The sequence below is a fragment of the Ascaphus truei genome, chromosome 9 (assembly GCF_040206685.1).
Source record: "Ascaphus truei isolate aAscTru1 chromosome 9, aAscTru1.hap1, whole genome shotgun sequence".
Taxonomy (NCBI): domain Eukaryota; kingdom Metazoa; phylum Chordata; class Amphibia; order Anura; family Ascaphidae; genus Ascaphus; species Ascaphus truei.
In genome coordinates this window covers 48,495,630-48,515,759 of record NC_134491.1, presented here as the reverse complement: position 1 = coordinate 48,515,759, position 20,130 = coordinate 48,495,630, and the positions used below count along the sequence as shown (strand labels likewise).

The 20,130-nt window shown below is 49.8% G+C and overlaps 1 protein-coding gene and 2 long non-coding RNA genes across 3 annotated transcripts in view; 1 reads left to right on the top strand and 2 right to left on the bottom strand.

Annotated features, from left to right (window-relative positions):
* Positions 1 to 5,560, top strand: part of LOC142502939 (uncharacterized) — a 5,567-nt gene extending 7 nt beyond the window's left edge. Inside the window, exons 1-3 of the long non-coding RNA XR_012803898.1 lie at positions 1 to 136; positions 547 to 618; positions 3,847 to 5,560. The exon at positions 1 to 136 is cut by the window's left edge and continues 7 nt beyond it. This is a non-coding gene — a long non-coding RNA (uncharacterized LOC142502939). The remainder of the gene's footprint in view (positions 137 to 546; positions 619 to 3,846) is intronic.
* Positions 5,111 to 8,322, bottom strand: LOC142502940 (uncharacterized). The gene is made up of 2 exons (XR_012803899.1): positions 8,247 to 8,322; positions 5,111 to 8,106 (listed from the first exon to the last, which is right to left on the bottom strand). It is a non-coding gene; the product is annotated as an uncharacterized LOC142502940 (long non-coding RNA).
* A 16-nt stretch (positions 8,323 to 8,338) lies between these two features.
* Positions 8,339 to 17,008, bottom strand: NGB (neuroglobin). Its single transcript, XM_075614686.1, has 4 exons — positions 16,594 to 17,008; positions 14,765 to 14,876; positions 9,694 to 9,813; positions 8,339 to 9,060 (listed from the first exon to the last, which is right to left on the bottom strand). Exons 1-4 carry the CDS (start codon positions 16,695 to 16,697, stop codon positions 8,920 to 8,922), a joined length of 477 nt encoding a protein of 158 aa, XP_075470801.1. The 5' UTR covers positions 16,698 to 17,008; the 3' UTR covers positions 8,339 to 8,919.
* Positions 17,009 to 20,130: the final 3,122 nt, after the last annotated feature.

Below are 20,130 nucleotides of genomic sequence, written 5' to 3'. Positions count from 1 at the left end.
CCTTCCTCTCCCTCTCTCAGGTTCCACACACCCAGTGTCTCTCTTCACCTTCGTTGCTCTCCTCTTCTGTTTGCTCTTCTCCATTTTTGGGCTCTGTCTCAGGAAACTGCGGCCAAAGAGACCGTCTAGTTATCAGGTGAGAACCTCTAGGACCGGACATCTCCCACCCCATGCTGACCTCTAGGACCGGACATCTGCCCCCATGCTCACCACTAGGACCAGACACCTCCCACCCCATGCTCACCTCAAGGACTGGACACCTCCCACCCCACGCTCACCTCTAGGACCGGACATCTCCTGCCCCCATGCTGACCTCTAGGACCGGACACCTCCAGCCCCCACACTCACCTCTAGGACCGGACACATCCTGCCTCCATGCTGACCCCTAGGACTGGACACCCTCCCCCCCACACTAACCTCTAGGACCATACTGATTGTGAGTGGTAGACGAGCACAGTCTGCCCTCCCCCCTGTACAGGGGGAGGATGGGTAATGACACAAAGACCCCCATACTGACAGTTTTCCTCACTGACCGGCTCTGCACAGATGTCAGAACAGGGTGACGGGGTCATCCAGGACACCGAGAGAAGCAGCATCGCCTCCACTGTCCAATCCAATGTGAGTATTGCCCAGGGCCCCTCCCACTGCGCCTGCAGCCCCTCTCACCTACACCTCTTTATACGGCAGCATGTACACCGCGCTGTGCAGAGATAATACTGATAAAGTTGGGCTAAAGTCGTGAGTGGAGTACCTCAGGGATCGGTACTGGGACCCCTGCTTTTTAACTTGTTCATTAATGACCTTGAGGTTGGCATTGAGAGCAAAGTCTCCATCTTTGCTGATCACACTAAATTGTGTAAGGTAGGAAAATCAGAGCAGGATGTAATTTCTCTCCAGAGGGACCCTCTTCTCCTTCACATTCTCCATACTCTTGGTATTCGGAACAAAGCTCTATCCTGGATCTCATCCTACCTCTCCCATCGTACTTTCAGTGTCTCTTCTGCTAACACCTCCTCCTCCTCTATTGATCTCTCTGTGGGGGTACCCCAGGGCTCTGTCCTGGGACCTCTTCTCTTTTCTCTGTACACACTCTCTCTAGGTGACCTAATAACATCTTTTGGGTTTAATTATCACCTCTAAGCTGATGACACACAAATATACTTTTCAACACCCGACCTTACACCTGCTGTACAAACCAAAGTTTCTGAATGTCTCTCTGCTATATCATCCTGGATGGTCCTCCGTCGCCTTAAACTCAACATGGCTAAAACAGAGCTCCTCATACTTCCTCCCAAACCTGGCCCTACTACCTCCTTCCACATTACTATTTATGTATTGACTTTTTATCATTGTTGTCCTAGAGGGATTTCCTTGGGACAAGTTCATTTAATAAAGAACATTAGTTTAATCGCAACCCTTCACTGACTGCGCTTCTCACTTTTTTCTTGTTGTCACGTTTACATCAGGGACTGGGGGTTCCCTGTTATAAGAAGCTGCACCTACCATTGGGTTGTGATTACCTTAATCTTATTTATACATATACATTTTTCTAGCAAACCCTTATTTGCACCGGACTGGTTCATGTCACATGATTTTTGTTTTTTGCTTTTTATTTTGCTTCAGTGCCCATATTCAAACTAACATCCCATTCGGCGCTTTTACACTTTTTTGTTTTTTCTTGTTGTTCCACATTACTGTTGGAACTACGATCATCCACCCAGTAGCCCAAGCACGCTGCCTAGGGGTCACACTCGACTCCTCTCTCACATTCGCCACTCACATTCAAAACATTTCTAAAACCTGTCGCTTTTTCCTCTGCAATATCACAAAGATACGCCCTTTCCTCTGTTGCTCGACTGCTAAAACTCTGACTCAGGCCCTCATTCTCTCCCGTCTTGATTACTGTAACCTTCTGCTGTCCGGCCTTCCTGCCTCTCACCTGTCTCCCCTACAATCTATCCTAAATGCTGCTGCCAGAATCACTCTACTCTTTCCTAGATCTGTCTCAGCATCTCCCCTCATGAAATCCCTCTCCTGGCTTCCGATCAAATCCCGCATCTCACACTCCATTCTTCTCCTCACTTTTAAAGCTTTACACTCTTCTGCCCCTCCTTACATCTCAGCCCTAATTTCTCGCTATGCACCACCCCGACTCTTGCGTTCTGCTCAAGGATGTCTTCTTTCTACCCCCTTTGTATCTAAAGCCCTCTCCCGCCTTAAACCTTTTTCACTGACTGCCTCACACCTCTGGAATGCCCTTCCCCTCAGTACCCGACTAGCACCCTCTCTATCCACCTTTAAGACCCAACTTAAGACACACTTGCTTAAAGAAGCATATGAATAGCACTGTGGCTGATACTATACACATGATACATAAAGCTTGGCCCCCAGCAAACACACTTACCAGAACTCCCTCCTACTGTCTCTGTACGTTCTCCCTACCTACCAATTAGACTGTAAGCTCCTCGGGGCAGGGACTCCTCTTCCTTAATGTTATGTTTGTCTAAATCACTTATTCCCATGATCTGTTATTTATATTATCTGTTATTTATTTGATTACCACATGTATTACTACTGTGAAGCACTATGTACATTAATGGCGCTATATAAATAAAGACATACAATACAATGACTGGAAACGTGGGCAGGTAAATGGCAGATGAGGTTTAATACAGATAAATGTAAGGTTATGCATTTGGGAAGCAAGAATAAACTGGCGACTTACAAATTACAGGTAAATGAGGATTAGAGAAGAGCTACCAAATGAATAAAGGGGATGGACAATCTAACTTATGAGGAGAGGCTAGCTAAATTAGATTTATTTACATTAGAAAAGAGGCGTCTAAGAGGGGATATGATAACTATATACAAATATATTCGGGGACAGTACAGGGAACTTTTAAAAGAACTATTCATCCCACAGGCAGTACTAAGGACTCGGGGGCATCCCTTTAGTTTGGAGGAAAGCAGATTTCACCAGCAACAAAGGAAAGGGTTCTTTACAGTAAGGGCAGTTAAAATGTGGAATTCATTACCCATGGAGACTCTGATGGCAGATACAATAGATTTGTTCAAAAAAAGGTTGGACATCTTTTTAGAAAGGAAGGTATACAGGGATATACCAAATAAGTATACATGGGAAGGATTCTGATTCAGGGTGTAATCTGATCGTCAATATTTGGAGTCGGGAAGGAATTTATTTTTCCCCTTATGAGATATCATTGGATGATATGTCACTGGGGTTTTTTGTTTGCCTTCCTCTGGTTCAGTAAGTAAGTATAGATATAGGATAAAGTATCTGTTGTCTAAATTTAGCATAGGTTGAACTTGATGGACGTGCGTCTTTTTTCAACCTCATCTACTATGTAACTATGTAACTATGCAACTGCAACACTATGTAACTACAAGGCCAGGATATAGAGTGATGAGTAGACAATTCCCTCCCACCTCCTTCCCAGCCCGGCCCCTCCCCTGTATCACTTAACTCCACCCCTCACCGTCTCAGGTCCTCCCCTGTATCACTTAGCTCCTCCCCTGTATCACTTAGCTTCTCCCCTGTATCACTTGGTTCCAGCCCCTTGCCATCCTGGCCCCTCCCCTCGCTGTGCCACCTCCTCCCCCCCCTCGCTGTCCCACCTCCTCCCCCCCCCTCGCTGTGCCAGCTCCTCCCCCCCCTCGCTGTGCCAGCTCCTCCCCCCCCTCGCTGTGCCAGCTCCTTCCCCCCCTCGCTGTGCCAGCTCCTTCACCCCTCGCTGTCCCACCTCCTCCCCCCCCCTCGCTGTGCCAGCTCCTCCCCCCCCCCTCGCTGTGCCAGCTCTTGCACTGACTTTCTGGGTCCCCCACCAGGTGTTCGTGGCCTCTGTGCTGCAGGACCCGGAACTCTCGCCCGTGGGCTCTCCCGCTCACCCCTCGTATGGAGCCCTGGAGACCCGAACGGACCCCTCGGGGGAGGAGCCAGAGGCAGTCTCGGACAGTCTGCGGGACACAGGGCACTAAGGGGCAGTGACCTGCAGGAGGAGCCAAACTCGAGACCTTCTGAGGAGAAGAGGGGGACTGTCATGTGTGTGTGTGTGTCAGGGCAGTGTGTGTGTGTGTCAGGGCAGTGTGTGTGTCAGGGCAGTGTGCGCGTGTCAGGGCAGTGCACGTGCGTCAGGGCAGTGTGTGTGTGTGTCAGGGCAGTGTGTGTGTCAGGGCAGTGTGCGCGTGTCAGGGCAGTGCACGTGCGTCAGGGCAGTGTGTGTGTGTGTCAGGGCAGTGTGTGTGTCAGGGCAGTGCACGTGCGTCAGGGCAGTGTGTGTGTGTGTATGTCAGGGCAGTGTACATCAGTGTGTGTGTGTGTCAGGGCAGTGTACATCAGTGTGTGTGTGTGTGAGGGTGTGTCAGGGCAGTGTGTGTATGTGGGTGTGGTGTGCATCTGTATGTGTGTGTGTTAGGGCAGTGTAATTCAGTGCGTGAGTGTCAGAGCAGTGTACATCATAGTGGGTGTGTTAGGGCAGTATACATCACAGTGAATGTGTGTGTGTCAGAGCAGTGTAAATCTGTGTGTGTGTGTACCAGAACGGCATACATCACAGTGTGTGTGTGTGTGTGTGAGAGAGAGTGGCGTACATCACTGCGTGTGTGTCAGGGCAGTGTACATCCCAGGCTGCAGTACAGAGCGGGGTGGGGTGCGGTTCTCTGCTTTGCTGCGTTAGTTTTGGGGGTCTCTGAGCATTTTATGGGTTTGGTATCAAGCTGAGAACTGACCCAGAGGTTTCTTGTTCCCGCCGTGCACCGTTTCAATGTATCTGTCAGTGTGTACGGCGCCTGCCCCAAGCCTTGAACACGCAGTGCTGGGATAAGAACACGTATTATAATGAGGCGATTAGCTCTTTCCCCCCTCTGCTGCTAACGATGTGCGTCTGATAGAAGCACCGGATTAACGAGATCCTTATATATAGACAGATGCAGGAAATTGTTTTGTGTCTAACAGACGCTGCAGGAGTTTTATACATAGAACTTTCTGTGTCTCTGTATTGTACCAGCGTTCTCTCCCCTCTCTTTTGCACTATTTCTCTCTTTTCTGTGGAACTCTCCCTACCTCTGTCTCTCAGTGTCACCCCTTGTCTCAGTCTCTCTGTCACACTTCTTGTCTCTGTCACACTTCTTGTCTCTCTGTCACACTTCTTGTCTCTCTGTCACACTTCTTGTCTCTCTGTCACACTTCTTGTCTCTCTGTCACACTTCTTGTCTCTGTCACACTTCTTGTCTCTCTGTCACACTTCTTGTCTCTCTGTCACACTTCTTGTCTCTCTGTCACACTTCTTGTCTCTCTGTCACACTTCTTGTCTCTCTGTCACACTTCTTGTCTCTCTGTCACACTTCTTGTCTCTCTGTCACACTTCTTGTCTCTCTGTCACACCCCTTGTCTCTCTGTCACACCCCTCTCCCGCGCGCTCCGTGGCTGTATTTTCTGCCCGTGCATGGGGCCAATGCATTTTGGATTTGGAGAAAATTATTTAATATTTCACTGTTTTTTTTTGCCAAATATACTTTTAAAATAAAAGTGTGTTTTTCATGACTATGTTGTGATGTGTATAATATACGTATGTATATATCTGCAGCCCTGCCTTTTCCCATCATCCCTTAGGCCAGGTCCCCAGTGGCTACTGCAGCGCTCGCTGTGGCGGGCGCTGCGGGGACAAGAGCCGCCTTTCAATGGGGCCGGGCCCGCTGCGAGGGAGGGCGGCCGCGCTACACGGTGCGTTTTTCAGACTCACATTAAAATTGTGATGAGACCTAGCGACGGAGCGCTAAACCACGCCCCTGGCAACTCAGCCAATGAGGGCGAACCTGCCGGGTGACCCCCCTGTCTCTCCCCCTGCAGATCGGGGAATTCGGCTGCAGGCGCGAGTGCAGCACAGGCACACAGCCTTAGCAGACAATGCTTCCACTGCAGCCAGGGATTCTGGGTAATGACATGCAAATGAGCACACCGTGTCACTTTACTTCTTGTCTATTTTAACATGGAACCCTATACGCTTATGCCTGCCGCGTTACCCAGCATTTCAGCGTAGCCTACCGGAGACTCTCGCAGCCGCCAGCAGGCTAAGTTCTTTCTAAACTAAAGCTCACATTGTAATCTGGTCTGTAACTGTTACATACGCCTGTAATATATATTATCTCTAACTGTGCATGGGATGTCTTGTATATAATGAATAACCCGGCTCACTTATGTAACTGTGTTTGTAACCATGTATTATTTGTCAGCTTAACTCTGTGCCCAGGACATACCATAAAACGAGCAGCAACTCAATGCATTACTTCCTGGTAAAACATTTTATAAATAATACATAAATTAAACAAGTGCAGGGCCAGCACCCTACTCACACACAGCTGTTTCAGTTGTGAGGGTTTAATATAATAATAATAATTTCAATAAAGGAAAGACCTGAAGACATCGCCCTCTAGTGGGACATTACAAAACTGCAGTGTCCGTCCGTCTTTGAGGACTACAGGAGTTCTATGGGAGAGTGAGAGACGAGAGAGAGAGAGAGAGACGAGAGAGAGAGAGAGACGAGAGAGAGAGAGAGACCCCGAACACAGAGGGAGAGTCCTTTCACCGTTATGTCCAGTGTCTTTGGAAAACCATACAGGTCACAGTAACACTCGGCGCAGAAAGACAGAACTTTACCGGGGCGACACTGGGTTGGTGCAGAAACTGAACTTGCAAAGTAATTATTTTCAATTAACAATGACATTATTTTTGGATTTCCCGTGTGATGCAATAAATGTAAGAATAGGCAATTCAGTGCTTCCACTGCAGCTAGGGATTCTGGGAAATGACATGCAAATGAGCACACGTGTCACCTTTTCTTTATTGGCTATATGTAACGGTGGAGGGTTTTTTCCCTCGCCTTTTTCACCCACCATAACTTAAACTGTATACATATTCCCTCTCCCCCACTGGGGTTGCCCTGCTCTGCTCTCGGCACCTTCCCGCAGCAGAATAAAGTGACACCGCGAGCGTTCATTTCATTTTAATGCCAATAACCAGAGACCACTCTGCAGCACTATGTACAGGCGGTACCGGACCCGCAGCGCAATACTCTGCAGCACTATGTACAGGCGGTACCGGACCCGCAGCGCAATACTCTGCAGCACTATGTACAGGACCCGCAGCGCAATGCGCTGCAGAGACACACAGGGCCCGCAGCGCAATACTCTGCAGAGACAGGAAGAGGGAGGGGGGTGGAGGAAAAGGCGGAAGAGAGAAGGGGGTGGGGGAAAGCGAGAAAAGGGGCAAGAGAGATGAGGGGGGGGAAAAAGATGAGGGGGGGGAAAAAGATGAGGGGGGGGGCAAGAGAGAGGTGGAAGAAAAGGAAGTCACAGAGGAAATGCATGTTCATAATGAAGTTTTTAATCCAAACCGGTTATTTTGCAGCTTTTATGTGAATATATAAATATAATACTCCATCTAAACCATTACAAATTGCTCTGTATATGCATATATACAGCAGATATATACTCGGGCCCCACATACACATCTCTCTGCACATCACAGATACAATCAGAACAACATACATTGCTCTGCAGGATACGCATTGCTCTGCAGAGAGCTGCCGCAGTATATACAGCACATTTCCTCGCAGTATACAGGATCCTGCGGCATTAGAAGTACCGGATCCCGCCTCCCCCAACTTTGCCAGCATCTTCACCCAGCCGCCGGTTATACGGCTCCTCTTTTCCACACAAACTATCATTCCCTGTGTATACTGTGTATACAGTGTATACTGTGTGCTGTACACACTGCTGCAGACCAGTGTATCTGTATATACAGAGCAGTGTATCCCTATATAGGGGCAGCCGGTCTTACTGTTCCTGGCGCCGAGATCGAAATGGCGGGAAAATGCCGCGCTGGGGGAGGCTGCTGCCGTGACGGCTCCGCGGGGGCTCCATTTCTTTCAATGAGACCCCCCACAGCGACGGCACGGGACTGCGGTCTGGGACGACTTACCCCGCCAGCACCGGGATCAATCGCCACTAAGGTCAGTCCCTAAACTTACCCCTTACCCTAAACCTCTAATACCAACGCTCCCCTTACCCCAATAACCTTACCCCAATAACCTTACCCCTTACCCCAATAACCTTACCCCAATAACCTTACCCCTTACCCCAATAACCTTATCCCAATAACCTTACCCCTTACCCCAATAACCTTACCCCTTACCCCAATAACCTTACCCCTTACCCCTTACCCCAATAACCTTACCCCAATAACCTTACCCCAATAACCTTATCCCAATATCCTTACCCCTTACCCCAATAACCTTACCCCAATAACCTTACCCCTTACCAAAATAACCTTATCCCAATAACCTTACCCCTTACCAAAATAACCTTATCCCAATAACCTTACCCCTTACCCCAATAACCTTATCCCTTACCCCAATAACCTTACCCTAATAACCTTATCCCTTACCCCAATAACCTTACCCTAAACCTCTAGTCCTAACGCTCCTCCTTACCCTAATACCCTAGACCCCCTAAAGATAAGGTTAAGGGGTTAACTCCCTACCCTAACCAGTAGAACTCACCATGTCCTAGAAGCGGCAGAGGGTCCGTCTGCGGGCAAACGTCAGTGGTCATTTAATCGCGGCGAAATGGCCAAGTCCAAATGTCCCATTCCGCTGGACAGCTCGATTGCGGTGCCAGGAACAGCAAGACTGGCGCGTCTGTATACACAGAGCGGCGCGTGTCTCTATACACAGAGCGGCGCGTGTCTCTATACACAGAGCGGCGTCTCTATACACAGAGCGGCGCGTCTGTATGGGAATTTCTGGCCCTTCTGGCAGTGAAGAGTTAACCCATTCAGTGCTGGGGGTATATTATAGGGGTTTGTGGGTGACCTTTGCCCCCACGGAGGGTCCGGATTGAACCTTACTCCTCCTGGGGGTCCCACCCCCGGCTCATGGCTCTCACCACGGCGGAGTACAGCCGCGTCCAGGCTTCCCGTGTGTCCGGCGTGAAGGCCGCTCCCAGGCCTCGCTCCAGGGCAAAGAGTAAGGAGACCCCCACAATCTGCCGGGGACAGAGAGCGTCAGTACCACTATATACCCGCACACAGGCACATATACACAGGGAGCACAGGCTGAGACACCCCCCCCCCCCATATACACAGGGAGCACAGGCTGAGACACCCCCCCCCCCATATACACAGGGAGCACAGGCTGAGACACCCCACCCCCCATATACACAGGGAGCACAGGCTGAGACACCCCCCCCCCCCCATATACACAGGGAGCACAGGCTGAGACACCCCCCCCCCCCATATACACAGGGAGCACAGGCTGAGACACCCCCCCCCATATACACAGGGAGCACAGGCTGAGACACCCCCCCCCCCATATACACAGGGAGCACAGGCTGAGACACCCCCCCCCCATATACACAGGGAGCACAGGCTGAGACACCCCCCCCATATACACAGTGAGCACAGGCTGAGACACCTCCCCCCCCCCATATACACAGGGAGCAAAGGCTGAGACACCCCCCCCCCCCCCCCCCCCCATATACACAGGGAGCACAGGCTGAGACCCCCCCCCATATACACAGGGAGCACAGGCTGAGACCCCCCCCCCCTATATACATAGGGAGCACGGGCCAGGACCCCCCACCCCATATACACAGAGACCCCCCTCATTAGCTCCTCACATTAAATGATTCCAGTTTGACGCCCCCAGCGCAGTGCTTCTTCCCCAGACCGGTCAGAAATTCGTCCAGAGATGGCAGACAGTCCAGGCAGCTAACAGCAGCATCAATCACACTCATAACCTGGGGGGGGGAGGTAACAAATGGGAGTAAACACGCACACACGTGTCATGCGCACAGTGCCTCACACACACAGTGTCTCACACACACGCGCACAGTGTCTCACTCACACACAGTGTCTCACACACACGTGTCACGCGCATAGTGCCTCACACACACAGTGCCTCACACAAACAGTGTCTCACACACACAGTGTCTCACACACAGTGTCTCACACACACGCGCACAGTGCCACACACACACACACACACACACACAGTGTCTCCCACACGCAGTATCTCACTCACACACAGTGTCTCACACACACACGTGTCACGCGCATAGTGCCTCACACACACAGTGCCTCACACACAGTGTCTCACACACAGTGTCTCACACACGCACAGTATCTCACACACACGTGCCACGCAGTGTCTCACACAAACGCACACAGTGCCACACACACACACACACAGTGTCTCCCACACGCAGTGTCTCACTCACACACGTGTCACGCACACAGTGCCTCACACACACAGTGACTCACACACGTGTCACGCACACAGTATCTCACACACACAGTGCCACACACACAGTGTCTCACACACGCACGCGTCACGCGCACAGTGCCTCACACACGCACACTGTCACACGCACAGTGTCTCACACACACACAGTGTCTCACACACACACAAAGTGCCTCACACACGTCATGCGCACAATGCCATACACACATACAGTGTCTCACACATGCACACTATCACATGCACACAGTGTGTCACACACACACACTGTCACACGTGCACAGTGTCACACACAATGTCTCACACACGCGAACTGTCACACGCGCACAGTATCTCATACACATAGTCTCAAATGCACAGACTCACGCATTCAGTGTCACACACACCGTCACACGTGCACACACACAGTGTCTGACACGCACACCATCACACGTGCACACACACACAGTGAAAGTGAGCAGAAATGTTCACCCGGCGCTCTATTCGTGTAAAAGTGAATATCCAAGAACCAATGATGTAATTAATTAATTAAGTGAAAAAACACAGTGTTAGAAATATAGAGAGCTCGGTTCCAAACATAAATGAATAATATCAATAAACAGTGAAAAAGTTATTTCTATGTAATAAAAACAACCGGTTTTGCAGCTCTAACCCAAGTTGAACCTTTTCCAGGGGTTCTTGAAGTACTGGTCTCAGGAGTGTGGGGAACGCGGGGAACCGGAAAATTATAACAATAATACAGTGCAATATTGTATGCAAAAGGGGAAACAAATCAAACAAATCTCAGGAAAAGCGCACGCACGGAGCGAAGATAAAAATCCGGCGTCAAACGCCATGGCGGACTCGGAATACTTTTCCTTGGCCCAGCGATGAGGTTCTCAGGTGTTGTGATGGATGATGTGCGGTGTGCTAATCCCATGCAAGGAAGGAACCGGCAGGATGGTGCCGATCGTAGCAACAATGTACTCAGATCAAGTAAGTATCCAACATACAGTTAGGTCCGGAAATAATTGGACACTGACACAATTTTCATAATTGTGGCTCTGTACGCCACCACAATGGATTTGAAATGAAGCCACCGAGATGCAATAGAAGTGCAGACTTTCAGCTTTAATTCAAGGGGTTGAACAAAAATATCGTATGCAACGTTTAGGAATTGCAACCATTTTCATACACAGTCCCCTTATTTCAGGGGCTCAAATGTAATTGGACAAATTAACACAAATAAATAAAATGTTCATTTTTAATACTTTGTTGAGAATTCTTTGCAGGCAATGACTGCTTGAAGTCTGGAACGCATGGACATCACCAAACGCTGGGTTTCCTCCTTTGTGATGCTTTGCCAGGCCTTTACTGCAGCTGTCTTCAGTTGTTTGTTCGTGGGTCTTTCTGCCTTAAGTTTTGTCTTTAGTAAGTGAAATGCATGCTCGATTGGGTTGAGATCAGGTGATTGACTCGGCCATTGCAGAATATTCCACTTCTCTACCTTAAAAAACTCCTGGGTTGCTTTCGCAGTATGTTTTGCATCATTGTCCATCTGTAAAGTGAAGCGCCGTCCAATCAACTTCACTGAATTTGGCTGAATCTGAGCAGACAATATATCCCTATACATTTTAGAATTCATCCGGCTGCTTCTGTCATATCAATAAACACTAGTGACCTAGTGTCATTGTAAGCCATGAATGCCCAATGCCATCACACTGCCTCCACTGTGTTTTACAGATGATGTGGTATGCTTCGGATCATGAGCCGTTCCAAGCCTTCTCCATACTTTTGTCTTCCCATCATTCTGGTACAGGTTGATCTTAGTTTCCTCTGTCCAAAGAATGCTGTTCCAGAACTGGGCTGGCTTTTTTAGATATTGTTTGGCAAAGTCTAATCTGGCCTTTCTATTCTAGAGGCTTATGAATGGTTTGCACCTTGTGGTGAACCCTCTGTAGTTGCTCTCGTGAAGTCTTCACTTTATGGTAGACTTGGATAATGATATGCCTACCTCCTGGAGAGTGTTCTTCACTTGGCTGGCTGTTGTGAAGGGGTTTTTCTTTACCATGGAAAGGATCCTACGATCATCCACCACTGTTGTTTTCCGTGGACGTCCAGGCCTTTTTGTGTTGCAGAGCTCACCAGTGCGTTCTTTCCTTTCTCAGAATGTACCAAACTGTTGATTTAGCCGCTCCTAAGGTTCCTGCTATCTCTCTGATGGATTTTCTTTTTTTGCAGCCTAACAATGCCCTGTTTCACTTGCATTGAGAGCTCCTTTGACTGCATGTTGTGGGTTCACAGCAACAGCTTCCAAATGTGAATGCCACACCTGGAATCAACTCCAGACATTTTACCTGCTTAATTGATGCTGAAATAACGAAGGAATAGCCCACACCTGTCCATGAAACAGCTTTTGAGACAATAGTCCAATTATTTTTGGTCCCTTGAAAAAGAGGGGGCTACATATTAAAGAGATGCAATTCCTAAACCCTTCCTCCAATTTGGATGTGAATACCCTCAGATTAAAGCTGATAAGACTGCACTTTAAGCCCATATTCATTATTTAACTATAACTTGAATTTATTTTGGTACAAAGCCGAAATAACAAAACTTGTATCAGTGTCCAATTATTGCCGGACATAACTGTATATGCAATCACATGTAAAAAAATAATTATAAAGCCATTAGTAAAAGGCAAGATAATGTCACAGAGGTGCACGATTGCTTCACGACGGACGAATCTCACCCACACTCGCGCCGAGGAACGGATGCGCCGCCAGCTCCTTTGGACACCTGGGTCTCCTTGCTTCCCATTTCGTGACCTGCGCAATGACGTCAGTCCCCCAAAACGTTTCTAAAACTTGTCGCTTTTTCCTCCGCAATATCACAAAGATACGCCCTTTCCTCTGTTACTCATCTGCCAAAACTCTGACTCAGGCCCTCATTCTCTCACGTTTCGATTACTGTAACCTCCTGCTGTCCGGCCTTCCTGCCTCTCACCTGTCTCCCCTACAATCTATCCTAAACGCTGCTGCCAGAATCACTCTACTCTTTCCTAAATCTGTCTCAGCGTCTCCCCTGCTGAAATCCCTCTCCTGGCTTCCGATTAAATCCCGTATCTCACACTCAATTCTACTGCTCACTTTTAAAGCTTTACATTCCTCTGCCCCTCATTACATCTCAGCCCTAATTTCTCGCTATGCACCATCACGACTCTTGCGTTCTTCTCAAGGATGTCTTCTTTCTACCCCCTTTGTATCTAAAGCTCTCTCCCGCCTTAAACCCTTCTCACTTTCTGCCCCACACCTCTGGAATGCCCTTCCCCTCAATACCCGACTAGCCCCCTCGCTATCCACCTTTAAGACCCACCTTAAGACACATCTGCTTAAAGAAGCATATGAGTAGCACTGGATAATCATGGACACATGATACATAAAGCTTGGCCCCCTGCAGACGCACTTACTAGTATTCCCTCCTACTGTCTCTGTACGTTCTCCCTACCTACCAATTAGATTGTAAGCTCCTCGGAGCAGGGACTCCTTCCTTAATGTTACTTTTACAGTATGTCTGAAGCACTTATTCCCATGATCTGTTATTTATATTTGTTATTTATATGACATGTATTACTACTGTGAAGCGCTATGTACATTTTATGGCGCTATACAAATAAAGACTTACATACATACATACATACATACATACATACATACATACATACATACAATTGCTGACACTTGCAGTGACAACACAATTCGCTGCGTGCTTGGTCAGGAGTCAGCTGGAGCAGGAGTGAGCCGACTCCTGACGAAGCACGCAGCGAAACGCGTTGCTCTGAATACATTGTTGCTACGATCTGCACTATGCTGCCGTTTTCTTTCTTGCATGGCATTAGTACACTGCACCTCATCCATCACAACACCTGAGTATTCTGATTCTGCCATGGGATTTGATGCCTGATTTTTATCTTCACTCTGTGAATGCGCATTTTGTAAGATTTGTTTGATTTTTCACATTAGCATACAATATTGCAGTATATCATTGTTTGTATTTTACGCACAGAATAACACACACACACACACACAAACACACACACACAGTATATCACACACTCGCAGTCTCTCACACACACACACAAAGTCTCACATGTACACCATGTCACACACACACACAGTGTCCCCGACACGTACATGCGCAGTGTATCACATACACAGTCTCACGTATACCATGTCTCGCACACGTACAAAGTCTCACACAGACAAGGTCTCATGCACACGCAGTGCCACACCTGCACGTCAGTGTCTCGTGTACACACATACATTGCCAAACCCAGTGTCACACGAAAACAGTATCCCATTTGCACGCGTGCAGTGTCACACCCCGACACTGTCACACACGCACAGTCATACGCATGCACACAACTACACACGGCGTATCACATGCGCTCAGTGTCGCACACAGCGTGTCCTCACGTTGCGGATGTGCTCCATGAAGTCTTCAGAGCTCAGACATTCCTGCACCTCGGAGAACTGAGAGGCGTTATAGTGAAAGAGGAGGATCAACTCCGGCTGCAGCTCAAACAACCTGCGGAGGAGAGGGGTGGTCAGATCCCGTACAAGGAGAGACCCCCCACCATACTGAGCACCCCCCAGTACAGAGCCAGACCCCTCCCAGGTACAGAAAGAGACCCTCCCCCAACCCCCTACCATACAGAGGAACCCCTGCAAAGAGACAGAATCTCCCCCTACACAGAAAGAAACATATATTCAAGCAGATCATCCATTAAGGAAGCAGCAACCTCCGTCCATATAACAGGACCGGCCCTCACACTGATCTCCCCCCCCCTCTCTCTCTATGTAAATATCTAAGAAGACACCAGGCAGAACCACTGTATAGCTCTATCTGGGTCTCCTGGCAGGTTGTGATCCGATCTGCAGGGAAAGTCTCACAGCCCATATATAAACCTCATTGCTGGAGATCTGCAGCGGCTGCTAGTGCCCACTATGCCCATCCTGCCAGGCTTATAGTAAAGAATCATGCCACTGAACCGACATACACTACAGACAGGCTGTGCCAACACCTCACCTGGTAGATAGCACAATGCCAATCCCTTACCTGCTAAACAGCAGTGCCAGTCTGTGCCAATCCCTTACCTGCTAAACAGCAGTGCCAGTCTGTGCCAATCCCTTACCTGCTAAACAGCAGTGCCAGTCTGTGCCAATCCCTTACCTGCTAAACAGCAGTGCCAGTCTGTGCCAATCCCTTACCTACTAAACAGCATGGTGCCAGTCTGTGCCAATCCCTTACCTGCTAAACAGCATGTGCCAGTGTGCCAATCCCTTACCTGCTAAACAGCATGGTGCCAGTCTGTGCCAATCCATTACCTGCTAAATAGCAGTGCCAGTCTGTGCCAATCCCTTACCTGCTAAACAGCATGGTGCCAGTCTGTGCCAATCCCTTACCTGCTAAACAGCAGTGCCAGTCTGTGCCAATCCCGTACCTGCTAAACAGCAGTGCCAGTCTGTGCCAATCCCTTACCTGCTAAACAGCATGGTGCCAGTCTGTGCCAATCCATTACCTGCTAAACAGCAGTGCCAGTCTGTGCCAATCCCTTACCTGCTAAACAGCAGTGCCAGTCTGTGCCAATCCCTTACCTGCTAAACAGCATGGTGCCAGTCTGTGCCAATCCCTTACCTGCTAAACAGCAGTGCCAGTCTGTGCCAATCCCTTACCTGCTAAACAGCATGGTGCCAGTCTGTGCCAATCCCTTACCTGCTAAACAGCAGTGCCAGTCTGTGCCAATCCCTTACCTGCTAAACAGCAGTGCCAGTCTGTGCCAATCCCTTACCTGCTAAACAGCAGTGCCAGTCTGTGCCAATCCCTTACCTGCTAAACAGCAGTACCAGTCTGTGCCAATCCCTTACCTGCTAAACAGCATGGTGCCAGTCTGTGCCAATCCCTTACCTGCTAAACAGCATGGTGCCAGTCTGTGCCAATCCATTACCTGCTAAACAGCATGGTGCCAGTCTGTGCCAATCCCTTACCTGCTAAACAGCATGGTGCCAGTCTGTGCCAATCCATTACCTGCTAAACAGCATGGTGCCAGTCTGTGCCAATCCCTTACCTGCTAAACAGCAGTGCCAGTCTGTGCCAATCCCTTACCTGCTAAACAGCAGTGCCAGTCTGTGCCAATCCCTTACCTGCTAAACAGCATGGTGCCAGTCTGTGCCAATCCCCTTACCTGGTAAACAGGACGGTGCCACTCTCTTACCTGGTAAACAGGACGGTGCCAGTCTCTTACCTGGTAAACAGGACGGTGCCATGGTGTAGCGTGTCCTGGCTAACTGTTTGCCAGCTCTCTCGGATCAGCTCTTTCTGGGGGACGGACAGCTCTTCCCTCTCCATGGTCCTGAGTCAGGGGGTCTTTGGATCTGGTTCCGGGGTCAGTTGGATCTCACCACTTGCTGGATCTCCCTGCTCCTGGGAGCTCCTCTCTGCCACATACAGAGGTCAAACAGCCCGAAGTGTCCAGTCCTGCCCTGGGGGGGTCACGGAGAGCCCAGGAAGGGGGCATCAGCCAGCACCACAGTGCAGCAAGACCCTCACCGGATCTGTGTTCTTGCAATGGCTATGTATCTCCCCCCTTTCTCTCCCTCCGCATTAAACTGTCCCCTGCCCTCCTCCCTCACGCCTTCTCTCCCTCTCTCCGCATTAAACTGTCCCCTGCCCTCCTCCTCCCTCACGCCTTCTCTCCCTCTCTCCGCATTAAACTGTCCCCTGCCCTCCTCCTCCCTCACGCCTTCTCTCCCTCTCTCCGCATTAAACTGTCCCCTGCCCTCCTCCTCCCTCACGCCTTCTCTCCCTCTCTCCGCATTAAACTGTCCCCTGCCCTCCTCCTCCCTCACGCCTTCTCTCCCTCTCTCCGCATTAAACTGTCCCCTGCCCTCCTCCTCCCTCACGCCTTCTCTCCCTCTCTCCGCATTAAACTGTCCCCTGCCCTCCTCCTCCCTCACGCCTTCTCTCCCTCTCTCCGCATTAAACTGTCCCCTGCCCTCCTCCTCCCTCACGCCTTCTCTCCCTCTCTCCGCATTAAACTGTCCCCTGCCCTCCTCCTCCCTCACGCCCTCCTCTCTGCTTCCCCTTCTCTCTCCTCCCAGCTGCTGTAACATTGGCTGCTTTTAAAGGCACAGTCCCCTTTATGGGGGGGCTGAAAGTCTGACATTCTATACAGGTAAATCCCTTGCCACCGCTGCCACCTGACAACTAATTACAGGGGCAGTCCAACCTAGGACAGTAGCGAGATAAACAGGTATCAAGTATTTTACAATCATTTGTTAACTTTGGACATTTCCATGGGAAGCAAACGGTTTTGCAATGTTTGGCAAATTTATTTATCACTAAAATTCATTATATCGTCATTAACATAGTTAGCTTCGCGTTGTTCCTTTGTTTACAAAGTAATTATGGTGCCATCATTAATCAAATAAACAAACATAAGAAATAACTTGAATAACTTTATTGCATATAGTGCTTTTCCCCCAAATCGCGTCACAATTACAGTTTAGCGCGCAGCACGTAGGAATGTCACAGACACAGGTCCCTGCCCGGGTGAGCTTACAATCTACGTTTTTGATGCCCGAGGCACAGGGAGATAAAGTGACTGCCCAAGGTTCCCGATTCAAACTCCGTGCCCTTGTTTATAGAATTAGTGCCTGAGCCGCTCCTTCTCCTGGAAACGATTTATACTCATTTCTCACAAGACAGAGAGAAGCAAGGGTTACTTTAAGGGAGATTAAACCTTTCTATGGAAGCGAACGAGGTCATTTATTTATTGTTAAAGCCGGAGTCTCCAGGTTGAACCCCTAATTCCAGCGGCTTTATATTCTCCACATTTAGGACATTTCTCAGCTGCAAAATCTCCCTCTCCTATAGCAGAGGTGGCCAACTACACTCCTCAAGGGCCACCAACAGGGCAGGTTTTCAGGATGTCCCGGCTTCAGCACAGGTGGGGCAGTCCGATTGAGCTACTGATTAAGCCACCTGAGCTGAAGCAGGGATATCCTGAAAACATGCCTTGTTGGTGGCCCTTGAGGACTGTAGCTGCCCACCCCTGCCCTACAGTGCCCCCATTAAACCTGGGACTCCCAAATACCATACAGCTAGGAATGGTTCATGTGTAGGACTGGGAATAGTTGTACAATATTGCCCTCACTCTACACAGCTTCATACGTTTTGTAGCCCCCACCACCTTTGGGGAATACTAGTTAGTATAAGGGGTTAGCAGCCATAATGGGTTAATGGTGTTGGATCACTTGGGTTACTCCCCTCCCCATCATGTGATGCAGGATGACTGTGCAGAAGGGATAGCCCCTCCTGTGTATGTCTTGTAACCAGTGATGTCACTATAGGGAGATAAAAGGGTATATATAGCTTTACCCGTTGTTCTAGAAACAGGTTCCTCAGACTTCGGACTGAAGCCTCATTGTGAGCCCTGTAAATAGGTCTGTATGTATAGTTATGTGTATTAAGAATGTCCTGTCACCATGTATTGTCTTCAGCTAAGGAACGTGCCCCATATAGCGCCCGTAGTAATGGCCCAAGATTGTTCTCATTTCAGGAAGAGAAGCATGTGCTCAGCAGGGAGTTCTCAGAGTAGAAGCTCCGGAGCATCGGATCAGTCCCAGCAGAAGGTTCCAAGTAAACTCCCGACCTGACAAGTATAGACTAACAATGCCGTGCACCAAAACGTGATCCCAGACAATAGTGTCTCCCAACAAGGGTCCACCTGAGATGGGGCGCTATTGACACTATGTCGGAGATTGCCAACCTAACCAATACTAATGGACACAAGCGTAAGCACCTCCCCAGTGTAGGAGTGAGCGCTGCCAGGGGAAGAAGCGCAGAGTAACCATATTGTTTGACACCCGTTAATGTCTGACGTGAAGTCTGCCTGTTACATGGCAGCATTATTACAGCTGGGAATAAAGTTCTTTGTTTGTACTATAAAAGTTCCTGGTGCCCATCCTTATTCTATCTGTATATCCACGCCCAGTCTGCACTGACCCAGCACCCTGACCAGGTCTGAGAGACTGATCCCAGCCTGCACGGACCCAGCACTCTGACCAGGTCTGAGAGACTGAGCCCAGCCTGCACGGACCCAGCACCCTGACCAGGTCTGAGAGACTGAGCCCAGCCTGCACTGACCCAGCACCCTGACCAGGTCTGAGAGACTGAGCCCAGCCTGCACTGACCCAGCACCCTGACCAGGTCTGAGAGACTAAGCCCAGCCTGCACGGACCCAGCCCCCTGACCAGGTCTGAGAGACTGAGCCCAGCCTGCACTGACCCAGCACCCTGACCAGGTCTGAGAGACTGAGCCCAGCCTGCACGGACCCAGCACCCTGACCAGGTCTGAGAGACTGAGCCCAGCCTGCACCGACCCAGCACCCTGACCAGGTCTGAGAGACTGAGCCCAGCCTGCACCGACCCAGCACCCTGACCAGGTCTGAGAGACTGAGCCCAGCTTGCACTGACCCAGCACCCTGACCAGGTCTGAGAGACTGAGCCCAGCCTGCACGGACCCAGCACCCTGACCAGGTCTGAGAGACTGAGCCCAGCCTGCACCCACCCAGCACCCTGACCAGGTCTGAGAGACTGAGCCCAGCCTGCACCCACCCAGCACCCTGACCAGGTCTGAGAGACTGAGCCCAGCCTGCACGGACCCAGCACCCTGACCAGGTCTGAGAGACTGAGCCCAGCCTGCACGGACCCAGCACCCTGACCAGGTCTGAGAGACTGAGCCCAGCCTGCACCGACCCAGCACCCTGACCAGGTCTGAG

Coding starts and splice junctions, on each gene's coding strand:
- NGB (XM_075614686.1), bottom strand. CDS start 16,697: ATGGAGAGGGAAGAGCTGTCCGTCCCCCAGAAAGAGCTGATCCGAGAG. Junction 14,877..16,593: donor GGCACCGTCCTGTTTACCAG/GTAAGAGACTGG, acceptor TCTCCTCCGCAG/GTTGTTTGAGCTGCAGCCGG. Junction 9,061..9,693: donor TCAAACTGGAATCATTTAAT/GTGAGGAGCTAA, acceptor TGTCCCCGGCAG/ATTGTGGGGGTCTCCTTACT.